General features: G+C 43.1%; 1 protein-coding gene across 9 annotated transcripts in view; it reads left to right on the forward strand.

The window, feature by feature from the left end:
• The window catches only part of Limch1 (LIM and calponin homology domains 1), a 306925-nt gene that overhangs the window by 136230 nt on the left and 151957 nt on the right, over positions 1-18738 (forward strand). For all 9 annotated transcript variants that reach the window (XM_057772413.1, XM_057772410.1, XM_057772416.1 and 6 more), the window contains exon 3: positions 6938-7007. In XM_057772413.1, the coding sequence (XP_057628396.1) occupies positions 6938-7007 (70 nt within the window). The remainder of the gene's footprint in view (positions 1-6937; positions 7008-18738) is intronic.

Consider the following 18738-nt stretch of genomic DNA (forward strand, 5'->3'; position numbering starts at 1 on the left):
AAGTCCAAAGATTAGAGACAGGTTTTGGTTCATTTGGTTTTTGTTGTTATTGTTGTAGATATAAATATTTATTTATAAATACAAAGCAACACCTAAGAAATGTCTGAGAGGCCACCACATACTGCACATGGAGAGCCAGAATGTTGTTGAATGCAGTCTGTGGTTGAGTCGGAACATCGGTATCATTCCTGGCTCAATACTTTTTTAAAGGAATTCAATAGTGTGTTACTCTTTAAGAGTCGTGTTTACTGGATTGCATGCTGCATGTGTTTTTAACACATGGTGGCCGTACATAGGTGGTGTGACAGCGAACCATACATGTACACAGTCCTTGAATTCCTGTGGCTCTTAAATCCAGTAGTGAGTATGCACTTTGACATAGAGACCTGGTCTTCCCTGGTTTTGTTTGGGTTCCACCCCTGGCTTCAGAGCCAGCATCATGTGTGAACCACAGACACTTGATGAGTCTGTAAAGAAGCAGTGGAATGGCCTTTTTGAGATATGGGTCACAATGTATGTCTTCTCTTGGGTTTCTATTGCTGTGATGAAATACCACGACCAAAAGAAATTTGGGGAGGAAAAGGTTTATTTCACTGTATTTACATATCACAGTTCATCATCAAAGGCAGTCAGGGCAGGTACCTGGAGGTAGTTGCTGATGCAGAGGCCATGGAGGGGCGCTGCTGCGTATTGGCTTGCTTCTCTTGCCTTGCTCAGTCTGCTTTTTTTTTTTTTTTTTTTTTTTTTTTTTTTTTTTTTTTTTTTTTTTTTTTTTTTTTATAGCATACAGGACCACCAGCCCAGGGATGGTATCGCCCACAATGGGTTGGGTTCACCCTTATTAGTCACTACTTAAGAAAATGCCCTGCAGACTTGCTTACAGTCTGATCCCATGGCGGCATTTCTCTCAATAGAGGCTCCCTCCTCTCAGAGTGCTTTTTAGCTTGTGTCAAGCTGACATAAAACTATCTAGCACAGTGTGCTGAGTTCTAAAGAGGCACCTTCCTTTTTACTTACCTTCAGTGATATTAATTATTTTAACAATTGAAATTTGTCTAAGATAGTAGTTTTCTTACTTATGTTTTTTTTCACCAGTCACACACTGCCAGGCAGCGAGTAGTTATTGGTCAGTATGACTTGTTTCTCTGAGATCTTTATCCAAAGGTGGCCGATGAGAGAAACTAGGTAAATGTCATTTTAGGCTTTGGCGGCTGTCTAATAGGAAATGGAAATTAAGCAACTTGGACTCACCTGCTACAGCGGGACATGCTCAGCTACTAAATAAAGAAGCAGGCAATTTGCATTTATCACAGCCTCATGGTGGGTGAGCATTATCTGGAAGCTCAGCGCAGTCCTAGATGGAGGCGAGGGCTTTCGCACCCCTGTTTTATTAAGGGGGAAACTAACCCTTGCTGAGTATCTTCCTAGTTACTTACAGTTGGTAAGTGTAGGATCTGCCTGCTAGAACTTAAGACTGACTCCCAAGGTTATTGTCACTCCCTGGAGTGCCATAAATTATCTATATGACTTATTTTTTTTTTCTGATTCCCATAATACACATCACTATATATATTATATATATTATATACAGTTGTAAAGTTATCTTTATACTTATTCACAAATGGTGTCTTACAAATATAAGGTAAGTTACTTCAGTCTCTATTTTAAAGTTCTTCCTGTTGAATTTAGAAAAAAAAAATCTTGACACCTCGTGTGAACATCTTACGCTCGAGTCTTTGGGGAGCGAACTGCTTCCTCCTGCTCATCATATTGAACGTCTGAAAATCCCTGAACTTACCAACCCTACTCTTCCATCCAGACCTCTCTGTTGGCCTCTTAGTCTGTTTGGGGCTGTTGTCTGCCTCTCTCTCAGTAACTTTGTGGTATTCAATTGTTTGTTCTCCAATGTTACCTCCCAAGAGTTTAGCCTTCTGACCATCAGTTGAAGTATTGGTCACATGACTGGTCACCAGGCTGCTCTTCTAATGTTTATGACTATCTCAAGATTCCTTTCTGTTTGTTTACTTGTTTTCTCCTCCCCACGCTGCTCCACTCTCTCATCTATAGCAAGGAATAAAGCCTTCCTCGTCCACTTGTATGCCTAGAATACCACATGCCACAAATATGATAAGCATTTGGCAATAGCTCCTTCTAGTCAGTCCTTTTATCTCCATCATTTTTTGTGTTACTGGTTTTATAATATGGAAATATTTAGCCTTGAAGATATGGGATGATATCATGCTTTCATTTTTTTTTTGATGCGTAAAATTATACCAATTTCCAAGAAAGAAAGAAAAGATTTTGAAACAAGGTTTCAGTTTATAGACCAGACTAGCATGGCACTCATCACCAGCATACCCTGCTTTAGCCTTCCCGGTACTGGGATTGCAGGTGGCACCACCACGCCCAGTCCAGAAACATCTTTCGATGAGTACAAAGGTGATTTGCTACCCGACAGAGTAAACTACCTCCAAGACCATCTAGCTAAAGCTTTGGAAAGGATACCCTACAGGCAGGACAATAGTATAGTATTTCTGGAGAAAAGACATTTTGCCATGTCTGGAATTCCTGCTCATGATGTCGTAGACCATCCATAGACTGAGCAAGAATATGATATGTCTTTCATGTTCCATCCTCTTAATAAATAGTTGCTTCTAGTTCTGTTCATTCTTACAGATGTTACCACTATATATATGTGCTGGGATTAAAGGCATGTGCCACTGTGGCTGGCCTTTACCCCATGATATTTTGACACACTGTTCTTTGTTGTGCTTTGAAGCTGCTCTCTTGCTCTCCCTCCCTCCCTTCCCCCCTCCCTCCCTCCCCCTCCCTCCCTCCTCCTCCTCCTTTCTTCTCTCCCCTCCTCTCTCCTTCCTTCCTTTCATCCTTTCTTCTCCCTTTCTGTCCCTTCCCCTCTCCTCCTTGCTCTTCCTCTCCCCTCCCCTTCCCTTTCCTTCCCTTCTGCCGTAGCTCTCTTGGAAAGCATTCCTTTTTAATTTATTTATGTACACTTGCATTTTGCCTGTATATATGTCTGTGTGGGGGGTGTCAGATCCTCTGGCACTGGAGTTAGAGATAGTCATGAGCTACCTGTGGATGCTGGGAATTGAGTTCAGGTCCTCTGGAAGAGCAGTTGGTCCTCTTAACCACCAAGCCATCTCTCCAGCCTGAATTTGGTTTTTCTAAAACAGCAACCTGTAGCATAAATAACTACCCAAAAGGTAAGGGTTGACCTGGTATCTTGGGATGTCTGATTGGTACTTAGTTTTTCATTTTACAGACGTGGTGGAACATACATGTAACCTCTTTCTTAGAACAAGGCTTTTGGGTAATAATGCACCTCAGGAGGGACATAAATATAAAACATCACCATGCTCATCACTGAACATCATTCATAAATTTACATGGATGGGAAGCAATTGTGGCTTTAATTTAAAATTATAGATGCATATTCTTCCTCGTAGTTGTTATTGCTTGTCTCTTTGGTTTTTGGTAAACAGAAACTTTTCCTCAGTTTAAGGCAAAATACAAGATAAAATCCAGGTTCTGGGTAATGTGAATTCGATGTTACTTTTGTTGTTGTATACTGTAAATTCTGTTCAGAGCCAAGAGACTGTTTACATGGGAAAACACAGCTGTGCAGTCCTGAAAATGCACTCAGTGTGAGAGAGCAGCATGTCCTTCTGTTTTCTTGGTTTTTAGTGAGACGTTTTGAGAGAGGTTGTAGTTTTCCACCACCCCTTTCAGTAGAGTACCGTGTTATGGTTGCTTTGTTTCTTTACTTTCTTGACATCTTCATGGGATAGGGAAGTGTCTGTCATCAGAACAGTCTATGAAGGATGAATGTAATGATGAGTTTATAAAAGATGGGTGAGTAGAACCATCATTACTACAAATATCAACGAGTTGCTTGGATGCAGAAGACAAAGGATACCCTTTGAAAAGAATTTTTAGCCAATACATTATGGAGAAGAGTTTTTTTTTTCTACTTTCATCACTTAGCAGTATAGCTTAAAACCTATTAGCAATGCTATGTCATTTGGTTTTTAACATCTAAAATTATTTAAACAAATGATATATCAAAAATGCTCTCAGTCCATTTACAATGGCAAAAAACTTACACAAAAACGTGGGGAAGTATTCATAGAGAGTGTATGGGCAGGACTCTGCTAGCTTCTCCAAACCTCATCTCTTTAAAGCTGCTCTTGAACCTGCATTACAGTTGATAAAACAGGCTAACAGCCATGTCTGGACCGCCACTAGAAAAGGACTCAGCTGGGTGTTGGATTCGGGCAGTCCCCAAAATGAATGCTTTCCCATCAGTTCTCCAGTATCCTCTGTGGTTATTAGTAAGGACATAGCTTCCATATGCATTGGTAAGACATGCTCTCTAAGGGAGATTGTCTAACCTCCAGGACAGACAGTCACTCCTCTGTGTTCAAAGAATGCAGAAACGACACCATTTTATAGAAAGGCCTAGAGAACCTGGAGATGTGGTGCTAAAAGGGAACCTGGAAATAATCCCCTGTGGGTACTGAGGGATGGCTGCTTCTCTAAGACAAGGAGCAGGACAGTGTGGTGTGGTATGCTATGGTATGGTATACTTGCCCTTTAAAAAATTATGTGTACTTGCCTGGTGGTGGTGGTGCACACCTTTAATTCAATACTCAGGAGGCAGAGATAGGTAATCTTTGTGAGTTCAAGGCCAGCCTGATCTACAAGAGCTAATTCCAGGACATCTAGGGCTGTTACACAGAGAAACTGTGTGTCAAGAAACAACAACAACAACAAAAAAAAACAAAAAACAAAAAACAAAAATCAAAATCAAGAATTATGTGTACTTAAGTTTTTTCATTGGGAATTCTTCACATTGTCTTTAGGGACTAGACTGTGGCCCCATGGGAGCATAGGAACAGCAAGTAATCTACACTTTGCTATATATCCCTTTGTTTCCCTTTGAGTTGTCAAGACTGTACACAGATATTTTATGAGTACAAAGGTGATTTGTTACCTGGCAGAGTAAACTACCTCCAAGACCATCCAGCTAAAGGCTTTGGAAAGGATACCCCACAGGCAGGACAATAGTACAGTATTCCTGGAGAAAAGACATTTTGCCATGTCTGGAATTCCTGCTCATGATGTCGTAGACCATCTGTAAACTGAGTAAGAACATGATGTGTCTTCCATATTCCATCCCCTTAATAGACTGTTGCTTCTAGTTCTATTTATTCTTACAGATGTTACCACTATATGTATGTGCTGGGATTAAAGGCATGTGCCACTGTGGCTGGCCTTTACCCCATGATATTTTGACACTGTTTTTTGTTGTGCTTTGAAGCTGCGCTCTCTCTCTCTGTCTCTCTCTCTCTCTCTCTTTCTCTCCTCCTCCTCTTCCTCCTCCTCCTCTCTTCTCTCCCCTCCTCTCTCCTTCCTTCCTTTCATCCTTTCTTCTCCCTTTCTGTCCCTAGTTACATCAACCACAGTCCAGAGAAGTCCCCACACCCAGGAGTTAAAGGCATGGCTAAACTGATCTGGTTAATGGAAAAGAGTAGCCACCTTGGCCTCGGTGAACTAAGGGTTCCATGCCTGCTCTGACCATTATGTGCTGGAGCACTGAGTGTGCCTTGTAATGACATGTCCGGAGAGCAGGTGCTGAGCTTCAGTACAAAAGCAGAGCGTCCTATCCCACTGCTATGCTGTCTCCATCCATGTGGAGTGTCTGAGAATCTGTTAGTGACCTGTGGAATCTCTCAGTGGGGCCTGGAGCCTTTACTGGGGTTTTAGATTGCAGGGTGTAGAGCAGAAGTCGGCAAACCTTTCCTATAAAGGGCCACAGAGGGGCCATCACCCACTTCGTAGGCCATGTCTTCTCTCACTGCTCACTGAACACTGAGGCTAGGGAGCTGCAGGATAATCTGCACAAGCGGGCTTGGCTGCGGCTGTGTGCCAGTAAAACCTCATTCGCAAAACAGGTGCTGGATACCCTCAGCTCGTGGCTTTGCGGTTTGTGGACCCTTGAGTTTTAGTAAACTTCAAATTTCTCTTTACATAGTATTCTGAGGTAAATCCTCTAGCTGTCTAAGTCTTAAGTAAGTACTTCCGTTCCCTTGCTGCCAGCTAGCTAGTCCTTATGAGCACCCAACTAGAGTGGAGCAAACACTGCGCTCTACTTTCTCTTTGACGCTAGCCATGTTCTCGTTTTACAGCTTGCTTGCCGTTCTTCCTGTTCTTCACAATGTTTAGGTGCGGACCACAGCTCAGTTACTCTGGCACCCCCTTGCTTGTATATCCATTTTCACATGTGTTTAAGCTCTCCCTGAAAACTCTCTTGCTTAAGTGATTCTTTTTTGGTACCTAGGGAATGGTGGTCAGCCTTGTTTCGGATCTTCAGGATGGGATTGGTTACCCTCTTAGAAAGTCCACTCTTCCATTTTTAAATGAAGCTCCACCACATCTAGTGAGCCACTCTCCTCAAAGTACAAATAGGGTCTGGAGACAAAATTTGTCTTGGCAGATCATCTGCAAAGATCTGTGTTGGTCTCTGAACCTAGTCCATCCCCAGAGACATCCTTGCCTGAGCCAGGAGAACTGGCAGCTTGCCTCACCCTGGGTTGTGGTATATGGCTCTGATTCCAGACAGTTCTCTCCTAGCCTCCGTCTCCCTCACGTCTTTGTCTGTTCCCACGAAGCACTCTCTGCGTCTTTCCTTTCTCCTCTCCTAACTTTCCACTCTGTGACTCCACCTGCTGTCAGCAAACTCCATGTTGGCAGAGCTCTTTCCTTACCCGGGGAGGCTGACGGATGATTGAGATTTACGGCTTGCTTTAAATTCCGAGGTTTTCCTAGTCAGCAGTTTAGCCACAGCCCGGGATGCAGGTGATTTGTGTGATCCATCTTGTTTGACGTCTCACTTGACATTCTGCCTTTTTCACGACAGGTTGCTGAATGCTATAAAGCCAGGACTTGTTAAAAAGATCAATAGATTGCCTACCCCCATTGCAGGATTGGTGAGTATCCACAATTGAGATTTATTTTCCAATATTCCTTCGCTCTAACCTGAGGGTCACGGCAGTGCCGTTTATCACAGCTCTTTCCTGCAGTGTGTATTCTGCGTCACTGAGAACACGTTGACTTCACTCCACTCAGAGGTTCCTTGAGCACGAAAAATTCCAGCCATGTTCAGATGGCATTTTAATCATCGTTTGTATTTTTTCCCAAGAGGGATACAGTCCTTCAGTCTTAAAGAGGTAAATTTGTTCTGGGGTAAGAAGCTGATAATTTAGTTGAGCCCAGGACGGGAATGTGATTTTTAATTACATTTCCTCTTCTTGGTGCCTCACTGCGGCCCCTTTCAGTGGGGAAGAGGGAAATGGAGGCCTTTCAAGAGGAAATAGCACTTTCATAACAAGGTGCCTCTTCCAGTGTTAATCTAGCACTGGCTAGTTGTAAACCAACACTCTCCGAAGAGGACTCATGCCAAGGCTAGCCAGTGTTTGTTACCTGTAGAACCATGCAAGAATGATCCCAGCCCTTCCAAGCCCACTCATGAGGGCTGCAGAATTCACATGTTCACGTCACATCAGGCAGGATCTAGTGTTCATATATTTTATGTGTTTTATAATTCTTGACAATCAATAGTAGCCACTTAACTGATTCTACCCTTTTGTAGAAAAAAGGAAAAATGAGGAACAGGAAGATAACAAAATCTTAATTCTTGAAGGAGCTCCTACACACACACACACACACACACACACACACACACGGTCTGGTAACGATTCACTGACTGTTTCCTTGATTATCGCCTTCTCTGCCTGTGTTTTTGCAGGAAAACAATGAGAAAAATGTCAAGAATTTAGGCTGGCTCCTGCATAGGTCCTGCTGATTGTTTTAAAGTTTCTTAGTTATATCATGATGACTGGTTAAAATTAGATGTGACAAGAAGCTTTTGTGCTTGAAGGCTGTGGGGGTCCTGGTGGGAAGGCACAATATCAGCGAGTTGAAGAAACTGGATTCTTTTGTGAAGAATTGCTATTTCTGTTGATACATTTTCATTCCTATATTGGTTGGTAGAGAGTTGGAGATTAGTCATTAAAATTCTACCTAATTTGTTTGTCATAACCATGTAGCCAGTAAGCTAATAAAGAGGGAGGAGAATAGAGAGATACACTTCGGAAGAGTGGTTTTATATATAATTCAACAAAAGATATAATATATGAGTATTAGTGATGTATCACATATGTTAATATGTATGTAATCCATTATTTTAGAACTTTTTCTATTAAAGCCATCTTTTCCAGATGTGGAAGCTATGGTCTTTATGACTGGTGGGTTTCTGTTTGGCCTTGAGCCTGTGGCAGCCTCTGATCTTGCTGACCTTGGAGTTCTGGGGATTAGTGTCCCAGGAATAAGAGGAAACAAAGTGAAGGAGGCTCCAGGAAGCACTTGTGAGCCGCAAGCAGCTCTGTGCACAGTAGCTAGAGGAAAGGGGCTTAATTTCCAATGCTAGCCATGAGTAGTTTCAGTAATATTGCATGGATGAGAACCTACATACATTTTGATAGTTTTTTCTTGGGGAATCATCATGTTGGCAGTGTATGCTGTGTGGTGTGTGCTTAGGGCTGACTGTGTACATCCCATGTGTGCCCATAAGGAGGCCAGAGGAGGACTTTGGCTGTCTTGTTTGGTTCCTCTTCATGTTAATGCTTCGAAACAGTTTGCCTCACTGAACTGAAACTTGCTGGGGTTTGCAGGCATCTACAGACATGCTTGGTTTTTTACATGAGTGCTGGAGATTTGAACTCAGGTGCTCACGATCACAGAGCAAGCACTCTGACCCTTTGACCCAGCTCCCCTGGCCTATTAGATCAAATACTGTTCTTTACATGTCCGGCAATTTGATGTAAGCATGGGTACTTGAACTGCCTTCCTGCTGGTATAGTTGACCTCTATTTCCCCTTTCTTTGTGTCCCCCCAACACCCCATGGTCTGGATCTTTTCTAGTTGACGCTTCTCTGCTTGTTTTCATCCTTTGTCACCTCTTCCTGACTGAATTACTGTCTTCTGACAGTATGTACTATGTTAGTGTTAAACATACTAAACAGATTACCCTTTAGTCGTGGAGCATTTAGAAAATGCTTTCCTGAGTATACTTACTGTCCCAGTGGTTAATGAGTTCCTGGTCCTTCCTCTCTTTCTGGCAAAATCCTGTGCATTTATCAAGATCTAATGTAGAACCATCTGTGTGAACCCTGGAGCTTGCATAGTCTGTTAATATCTTTCTTTACAGAATATGGAGGGCATCCCTGATATTGGAGAAAAGAGGTTAATGCATGAGAAAGATAAGATTCGACTTTAAGTATACTCTGGAGAATAAGATGGTGGCAATAATTTGGAATGGAAGGCCTGTAAATGTTTAGTATTTATGCTAAGACAGTGTGGCTTAAAATGCTAATTAGCTATGATCACACATGCCAGTGGCATCAGTTGTCATACTTTTACATGAAAAACCACAATTCTGAAGAGTGTAAGACAAGTCCAGATGAAGGCACATGCTGCAAAGCAGCAGACCTGTGCTCTTCAGCACTGTTAATGTCACTTAAATATACAGATGCTATGGTAGCATTATAACCATTTGGGTAGGTTTGCAAATTTTTATATTAACACAAAGACGGAGATTCAAAGAGAAATCTGTTTTGTAGGAGGAGACTCCAAATAAGCAATACATTCTAGATTGTTGTCTTTGTTTTAGTACATACATATTTGAGTGTGTATAATATATAATGTGTATATATACTTATAACATATAAGTATATATTAATATATATGTACATATACATATGTGTGTATATATAAAATGGTTTTTCAAGGCAAGGTTTCTCTGTTTAACAGTCCTGACTGTCCTGGAACTCACTTTTGTAGACCAGGCTGGTCTCGGACTCTCAGAGATCTACCTACCTTTGCCTCCCAAGTGCTGGGATTAAAGGTGTCTGCCACCACTGCCCAGCCAGTATATTTTTCGAGTAATATTTCCTTCATCCTCATATTCATTGTTATAGGTTACTTACTAGAGATAATGACTCAGATACAGTTTATAGCAAATTGAAAATCTTTATTCCAGGCTGTGACTACACTTAGGTATTTGGGGCCCAACTGTATCTCCGAATGTTTAGGGTAAGGGGTTTTCAAAAGCAAAAACCACATCCTGGTAGTTTGCTTAGCAACTGCAGGGGGAGGTTTTATGCAAGCAAGCAGTTTAGCAGAAACTGAGATAAGCAGTTAGCTCTAGGGAGTCCTGCACAAGCAGGCAATTTAACAGAAACTAAGGTAGCTGGGGTATCTTGACCTCGGGTTCCTAGAATAGAGTTGGGTAATTTTTCATGGAGCTCACCATCAAGGAGATCAAATTCCAGTTAAATGTTAAATGACCGCAATAAGAATACAAGATGGAGGAAACTCTGCACTGTCTTTTCCTGTTATGTTCATGACACTAAGGAAAAGACAGAGAATACCTCAAATGTGCCTTAAGACTTCCAGGTCAGTGTGTACATTGCCAGGGAGTTGGCAGACCACCAACCCACTGTTGATCAAGAAGTCTCAGGTCTCCTGAGAAGTGTGGCTGGAGGGTTTTCTGTGCTGAGAGAGGGGGTGGGGAGACTCAGTATATTTATATATGTGTGTCTGAGTGTGCTTATATACATTATGTATGCGTGTGTGTCTCTGTGTGTGCATCTTCTAATGGCTTAGTGTTGAAAAATCAATCCGGTAAGATGGGCCAGTCACTCAACTGGAAGATAAATCGCCAAGTCTGTTTTCACATACCAAACCAGAATTGCAAACACATGCAGATTCACAGAGGCATGAATAGGTGTATTTTACCTCCCTAACTGTGGTTTTAGAGAGTTGAAGGGGCAAAGGTGTTAAAGTAGCTGAGAACCATTTCCTGGCAAGAACTCACGTAGAGCCTGGATGCAGGTCTGGGTTCCTTCTATAATGTTGACGTCTGAAGCTGCGTGGTGACTGCCTGCAGATGCTAGCATTCTTCTTTAGGTGTTAGTGAAAACGTCTGCTGCTGCCAGGGAGAAAGACCTCAAATTCAGGGGTTGGCCTACCAAAGATTCCTTTGTCTGCCAGCTCATCAGCGTTACACAATCACATTGCGTCCTGAAGTTCCAGTTAGCGGTCATTAGAGAAGACGAGGAAGGCCACTGCACGCCAGGGCCTTTCTTACCATGAAGTTTGTAGCTTGATCTTTTGGCTATATTTCTATTTTAACAGTCATTTACATACACATGTGAGAAGTGACATTAGAGATATTGGGGATGCCGCCTCAAGTCTGGAGTCTTCTTAAAGCTATCTTAAAGTATTCATTTGGTTTTGCATCTGGGAACACGGGGATGAAACTGATTCGGGAGGAAATAGATGCAGACATGAGGGCATATAGTGTGTGTGGGGTATTTGACCCAGATTAGAAAAACAGTATAAGCTGGGATGTGTGCTAACTCCTAGCTACCCTTCTGTTATGTACCCAGGTGTTGCCAGTTGAAGATGGGGCAGATACGTGACAGATTATTGGAATTCTTTGAGCAAGAAGAAAGGCAAAGTCTACCCTACCATCCAGTCACCTTAAACCACTCAGAAGTGATTTTTTTTTTTTGCATAAGGGATATATTTTTCTCTAGCCAAAATACTGTTTCAAATATGGGTAGAGCTGAGCTTCCTGGAGTGGCTGTAATGGAAGTTTCTAGAATTGGCAGACTTCTGGGAGCTTTCAGAAGGCATCTGCAGTGGTTGATGCCTTTGAGGGAGACCAGAGAAGGGCGGGTTGATGGAAGGGCTGTTTTTTTTGTTTTTTTTTTTTTTGTTTGTTTGAAGTGGTTAGAAAGAGGATTTTATTTTATTTTATTATTTTTTATATAACATGTTGCTATTTTATTTTTTTATTTATTTTTTATTAATTAATTAATTTATTTAATTATTAAAGATTTCTGCCTCTTCCCCGCCACCACCTCCCATTTCCCCCCCCTCCCCCAATCAAGTCTTCCTCCCTCCTCAGCCCAAAGAGCAATCAGGTTTCCCTGCCCTGTGGGAGGTCCAAGGACCACCCACCTCCATCCAGGTCTATTAAGGTGAGCATCCAAACTACCTAGGCTCCCACAAAGCCATTACATAATTCGTGATTCAAGAGAAGCTAAATAAGAAGGTGAACCCAAAGAAAAACATATAAGCATCCTCCTGAATATTAACCTTCATCAGGCGATAAAGAAGACAGAGACAGAGACCAACATTGGAGCACTGGAATGAAGTCTCACGATCCAAAGGAGGAGCAGAAGGAGAGAGAGCACGAGCAAGGAACTCAGGACTGCGAGGGGTGCACCCACACACTGAGGCAATGGGGATGTTCTGTTGGGAACTCACCAAGGCCAGCTGGCCGGGGTCTGAAAAAGCATGGGACAAAACCGGACTCGCTGAACATAGCGGACAATGAGGACTACTGAGAACTGAAGAACAATGGCAATGGATTTTTGATCCTATTGCACGTAATGGAAGGGCTTTTTTTGTCTCAGGTTTCTGTCCTTCCTGTTTCCCACAAGCGTTAAGTTCCAAAGAAATTACACAGAGGTCTATATTAGTTATAAACTGATTGGCCCATTAGCTCAGGCTTCTTATTAACTCTTATAATATTAGCCCATTATTCTTGTCTGTGCTAGCTATGTGGCTCGGTACCTTATTCAGCGAGGCAATCACATCTTACTTCTGTGGCTGGGTCAGGACTGTGGACCCAGCTTTCCTTTTCCCAGAATTCTCCTGTTCTTGCTGCCCTGCCTCTACTTTCTGCCTGGTTGTCCCACCTATATTTCCAGCGTTTTATTAAAATACAATCGACAGGGTACAAACCATTGTCCCACAGCAGGCTGTGGGGTCTTCCAGGCTGTAAGAAGATTAAACTCTTTGTTTTAGACAAAGGGCGCTTTGGGATGCTCTTGAAAGCAGGCGTGAAAAGCCTTGTGCAAACTTCTTTTTAGGAAAAAAGGACAAGGTAATAAATTTGGGCCTCAGGTGTTGGGGTGTCTACCAGCCCATTAGAAGTCTCCCTGAGAACCCACCTTGAGGTGAGCTCCCTGTACCAGCCCACTCTTCTGAAAACCTTGTCTTTGAGGTAGATAGCCTATCACTTCTCTCAGAATTTCTAGGACTTTCATCCTCTCCAACAGTTTGACTCCCAGCATCCACGTGGTGGCTTACAACTGGCTATAACTCCAGTCCCAGGGGATCTGGCCCCTCTTCTGGCCTCCACGGACACCAGGCTTACCCATGGTGCACATACATATTACCAGACAAATACACATGTAAAATGATTTTTTTAAGTATTAGGAAGTTTTGCTGAAGACTTTTTAAAAAAAAATCATGATTCCACTTGCAGCATACCCCAAAACTTCCTAAAACGGCATTCTCTTCTGTTCTGTATGCATGCGTGCTCACACGTGAGCATGTACACTCACACAGTCCAATCTCACAAACGAGGAGGGGGGAGATGGAGAGAGGGAAGGAAGGAGAGAGAGAGACAGAGACAGAAAGAGGGAGGGAGAAAAGAAAAGAAGGTAGGGAATGAGAACACAACCGTTTCAGGTGGAAGTCACAGTCCTTTGTACCTTAATCTCTGAAGTGGCATTTCATTACCTCTGCCTTGTGCATTTGATTAAAAGCAAGGCATTGGGTGCCGCCCACATTCCAGTGAAGGAGGTGACGTAAGGGCTCGAATACCAGGGAGTGATCCCTGGGAGCCTTCAGACGTCATGTGCCAGGGCGGATACTCTCCAGCTGGTTTGGTTCACCATGGTTTGACTTTACTATGATGGAAAAGTGATGCCCGTTCGGTAGGATCTATACTCTGAACTTTCTGGGCTGCTGGTGTGCAGTATGACATTTTACATCCTGATAGTACCAGGAGCCATCGTTTCCAGTCAGCCATACATACATAAGCATAAACAACATGTACTGTTGCGATCTGTGTCCCTGGGTATGGGGTTTGGTGGGGTAGATGTGTTACTCGCATGTTCGACTTACGATGTGTTTCTCAGGACATATCCCCTTTGTAAACAGAGGAGCATCTCTGCTGACCTGTAAGTCTCTCATTCTTCAGGAGACATGCCCCTAGGGCCGTAGGACTTTAAAGATTACAGTCTCTCTTATATGACATCCAACTTGTTTGCATATGTATTGTTTCTTTGTTTTGTTTTTTGTACATTGCACACACAAAAAAAGAGATGGCTTGTTCTCTCTTGCCTTCCAAATGAGAATCCACTTCTGACATAAGTCATAAACTGTAACTTTTGGGGAACCTCCTTCTAGGAGGCAAATAAGTTTAACATTGTAGGGTGCTAATGAAGTCTACTATCAGTGAAGAACAAGGAAGATGTACTGGCTTGAGATCAAAACCTGCTTTGAAAGGTGAGGTGTCACCAGGGCTCCCATGAACACAAAGCACCCTGGAGTTGTGGGAAGGATGCTCTTGTGGGAATGGTCAAGCTGAAAGAGCTTAGGAACTGTGAGGGGCCGGTATTTCCATGTGACAGGATGTAGCACTAAGTGTCTCAGAGAAGTTGGCGTTTTAGAAAGTGAACCAGAAAGAGTACAATGAGGCTAGAAATGTCATCTACAGAGAGTTGGTCTCCTTTCCCCTGCACTGAGAGCCACTGAAAGCAAAGACCTTCTGTGCTGCAGAGAACTCTGCAGCTGTGTGCGGCTAGCCAGTTTTTATCTCTAGGACAAGATATCCGAGATGAAAAACCCGACAGGGAAAAAGGTTCTTTCCTGATTCATTTGTACAGATTTCAGTCCAAGATCAGCTGACTCTGTCGCTTTGGGCTTGACAGGAGGCAGGGAGTTATGGAAGTAGGGGTGTGTGACAGAGGAGACACCTATCCACATGGCAGCCAAGGAGCAAACAGGCAGAGAAGAGTCTGGAAAAGACACATCCTTCAATAGCACAGCTCTAGTGACCTTTCTCCTCCCACTAGGCTTACCTCTTAGAGCCCACTCAGCTGTGACTTCATCGTTACGTACATTGTCATACTCATGGTTGGGTCACAACTTGGGGTCCCACCTTTTAATACTGCTGCGCTGGGGGCCAAGCTTTTAACACATGATCTTTCGGAAGACATTTCAGATTTAAACACCAACAGTGTGGGAAACCAATGGTGGGAAGAAACGCGGAATAAAATCATTTGATTAGGAGACAAGAAGTCCTAAGGAGAGATGATACACATCTAAGCCTCAATGAAGGCCGGGGGAACGGACACGGGAAGACAGAATTTGTCTCCAAATGCAATAAGCCATCATTTTTATAAGACATACCGTTTTTACGAGCATAGCTAATAAAAACAACCTGCTAGGTCAATTATGACACAATGCTAAGGCCCCGGCAGTGGAAAGATGCAGCTTTATTTCAGATGTTAAAAATATGTACGTGTTGGACGCGGTGAAACACAATAAATAATGCTAGGAAGATGACAGCTGTTTTGGACCTGAGCAGCTTGGAGGATGCTAGTGCCATTAACAGGGATCATGGGAACAGGGGAATGAGAGATGGGTTCCAAGAACAAAGATCAGTGCTGTTTTGGACACACTGACCTGGCTCTAAGAGACGCTCATGAGCAGCTGTCTGGCAGCATCCAGACAGCGTAGGGTTGGAACTCGGGGGAAATGACAAAATTTGGACTCAGTTAACGAATGAAAAATTTTGGCATTAAATCTTTACATTTATGTATGGACAACAACAATTTCTTTTACTGTAATGACAAACTGTGAATGTCCACCCACATCCACTGGTAGTCTTGTCTTTAGGTGTGTTTGGCCAGTACTGAAAGGATTCAAGGAAAGGGCGAGAGAGAAAAGGGACTTGAAGCCTCAGGAGGAGTCATTGATTGTGAGAGACAGATGTGAAATTAAGGCAGATGGAGACTTTGAAAGTCCTTTGTCTGATTGGCTGACAACTTGTTAGGTAATCCCCGCCAGATTCCAGCTCTCAGCCTTTCTCCTACCCCTTGACGTCTCTTGTTAGTGCCAGGGGAGTGCCATTTGTTTGACCACTGTAACAAGTGCCACACACGGGGAGCTTGAGCAACGGAAAAGTGTTCTCTCAATTCTGGAGGAAGGTGCAAGTCCAAGATTGAGGCACCATAAAGCCCGGTTTCTTCTGAGTCTTCTTTTTCTTTACTGTGGAAGGGGCCATCTTTTGCCTTGTTACATGCTTGTCCGTGTCTGCATGCCCACCTTTTTTTGGGAAGGGGGAGTTGGAACAGGGTTTTTCTGTGTAGCTTGTCCTAGAACTTGCTCTGTAGACCAGGCTGATCTCAAACACAGAGATCCGCCTCCCTCTGTCTCCCGAGTGCTGGGATTAAAGGTGTGTGCCACCACCACCCAGCTAGATTTCTGCTTTTTATGAGGAGGCCATCCCAGCTTGGCTTCGGCTCCACTGAGAAGATCTCTTATAACTTAATGACCTCTTTAAAGTCAAATACGGTCAAATTCTGCATTATGGGCAAGTACAATCTAGCTTGTGACAGTGGGTAAGCCAGCCACCTAAATTCTTACTCACTCGCGCTGTGTGTGACGAGCCTCACTCACTGAAGTTGAATCGCCTCTTGGTACGCTGTACATTATTTTCCAAACTCGTTTCCACGATCATTTTGTGTCCTTGCAAAGGTGGGAGTTATATATAGAAATTCTGTGAGCTTTTTATCCTTCTCCCTAGGTTTTTTTTTCTCCTTCCTGTCTCTGGGGGAAGAAAAAACAAACCCTTTCTTTGAAGAAAGAGCCCAGTTGTCCCTTATCTTTCACTGGACAGAGTTCAGCAGCTTGTGACATTACATCACTTCCTTGCCTCTCCGCTTGGGAATAAACCCTTTAATTAGGACCTGGGAGGAAAAATACATAAGAGCAGGAACACATATTCTGGTCTGAGTCTCACCTGGTTTTCACAGTCGTCTCCTACCTAAAGAAATCTCCATGAAACGGGTCCTTACCATAGACTTCCGTCTTGAGTTCATCTGAGTTCTATAGTCTGACAAGAAAAAAAAAATCTCCCTCCTCGCTCGAAGGCGTCGTCCGAACAGTAGGCCATAGTTGGCTGAAATAACACTGCTCTTCCAGTGCGTCTTCCTCTGAGACTGTTTTTGTAGGAAGTTTGTCTTGGCAAGCCTTTCAAAAGAATTGCTAGACACCTATCTGGTAATTAACCAGCTTCCCGCTAGAAGCTTGATTCCACTGTCATCTAAAAATGGACATGAGCTTTAATTTCGCTCCCCCTTGCCCTCTCAGCCCTGTAAATACAAGGTAACTGGGTAAAGACCTCGCGAAAAACTTGTGTTTCCAAAGTTCAGTTTTTCTTACCTTAAAGTTTCTGTTTGACTCCAATATAAAGCTTTTAAAAATACGCTAGCTGGTAGGCCTGGTGGCACAGACCTGTGGTTCCAGTTTATTGGAGTGGAGGATCGCTTGAAACTAGGAATTCACGACCAGCCTGGAAACCAGCGAGACAGCCACCCCTGCCCCCATCAGAAGTGAAAAACAAACCCAGAAACCTTAAAATAAAAGCAGCGTGGATGATACAATGTTGTAGAAATAGTACTTAACCTTAATGGGCCTCCTCCGGTGGCTCAGCGTGAGGGGAAAAAATAGCAAAGTAGAAAATATTCTAGAAAGTACCGGGCCAGAGCTCCTCACAACTGCCAAGGTCAAACCACAAGGCGAGTTTCAGAAACAAGGTAAGTCCTGAGGAAGTAGAGGGGACATACTGACAATGTAATGTGCTCTCCTCGCTGGCGTCAGGAGAGCCGGAAAAAGAACACTAGGGGAAATGAAGGAAATACGAGGAAAACACAGAGTTTGGTTCGCAGCTCTCTGCATGCATCTGCTCACCAACTGGTACAGATGACCCCAAGCATTAGGATTCAGGGCTTCGGTTGTACTGAAACTCTTTATTTTTGCAAACTTTCTGTAAATTTAAAAACATCTCCTAAAGTAAATATTTTACTTAAAAAGTAGAGTAAATGACAAATCGCGGCAAAGGAGGGCATGATGGAAGGACACCGGGAAGGGCCAGGAAACACAGAAGTTATTAATAAACGCTAAAAGCTGGCCTACCGCATGATATATTGGTGTCAATAAACGGCAGGATACCGGAGAGTCTGCTGGCCTATCAATCTAATAAACTTTTATAAGTGATGGATGGTTGCAAACACTGTGCTTTACAGCACCTGAAAATTCCAAACAGTAAATCCTTACGCAGTATTTCTGCTCACATATTTCAGGGCCCTGTTTTTAGAATCTGCACAAAGGAATATTTCATGGCCCTGTATGGAGTTTTAATAAAAAACAACAGGTGGAAAATGGATTGTGCAGGAGCGTGAGCCACTCTAACCGTAAATACTGGCATCTCAGAATGACACCAGCGGAGACAGTAAACACACGAATCACTCAGCAGCGCTGGATTCCCTTCTCGGATGTCATCTCAATTTCAAGCCCAGAGATTAAATGCCACCATTTAAATTCAAAACACTGAACGGATGTGATGAGCTTTTATGTTCATGGGGATTCACAGAGCGCATGGGATAGTTCCCTCACCTATAAAACGGAGCTAATAAATCTCATCTTGGCCTTGTGGGACCGAGCAAGTAAACTGGAGCAGTGTTTATTATTTAGTAGGCGTGTGTTTGCATGGTTGCAAGACAAGGAGCC

This window comes from Chionomys nivalis, chromosome 6 (assembly GCF_950005125.1).
Source record: "Chionomys nivalis chromosome 6, mChiNiv1.1, whole genome shotgun sequence".
Lineage (NCBI taxonomy): Eukaryota > Metazoa > Chordata > Mammalia > Rodentia > Cricetidae > Chionomys > Chionomys nivalis.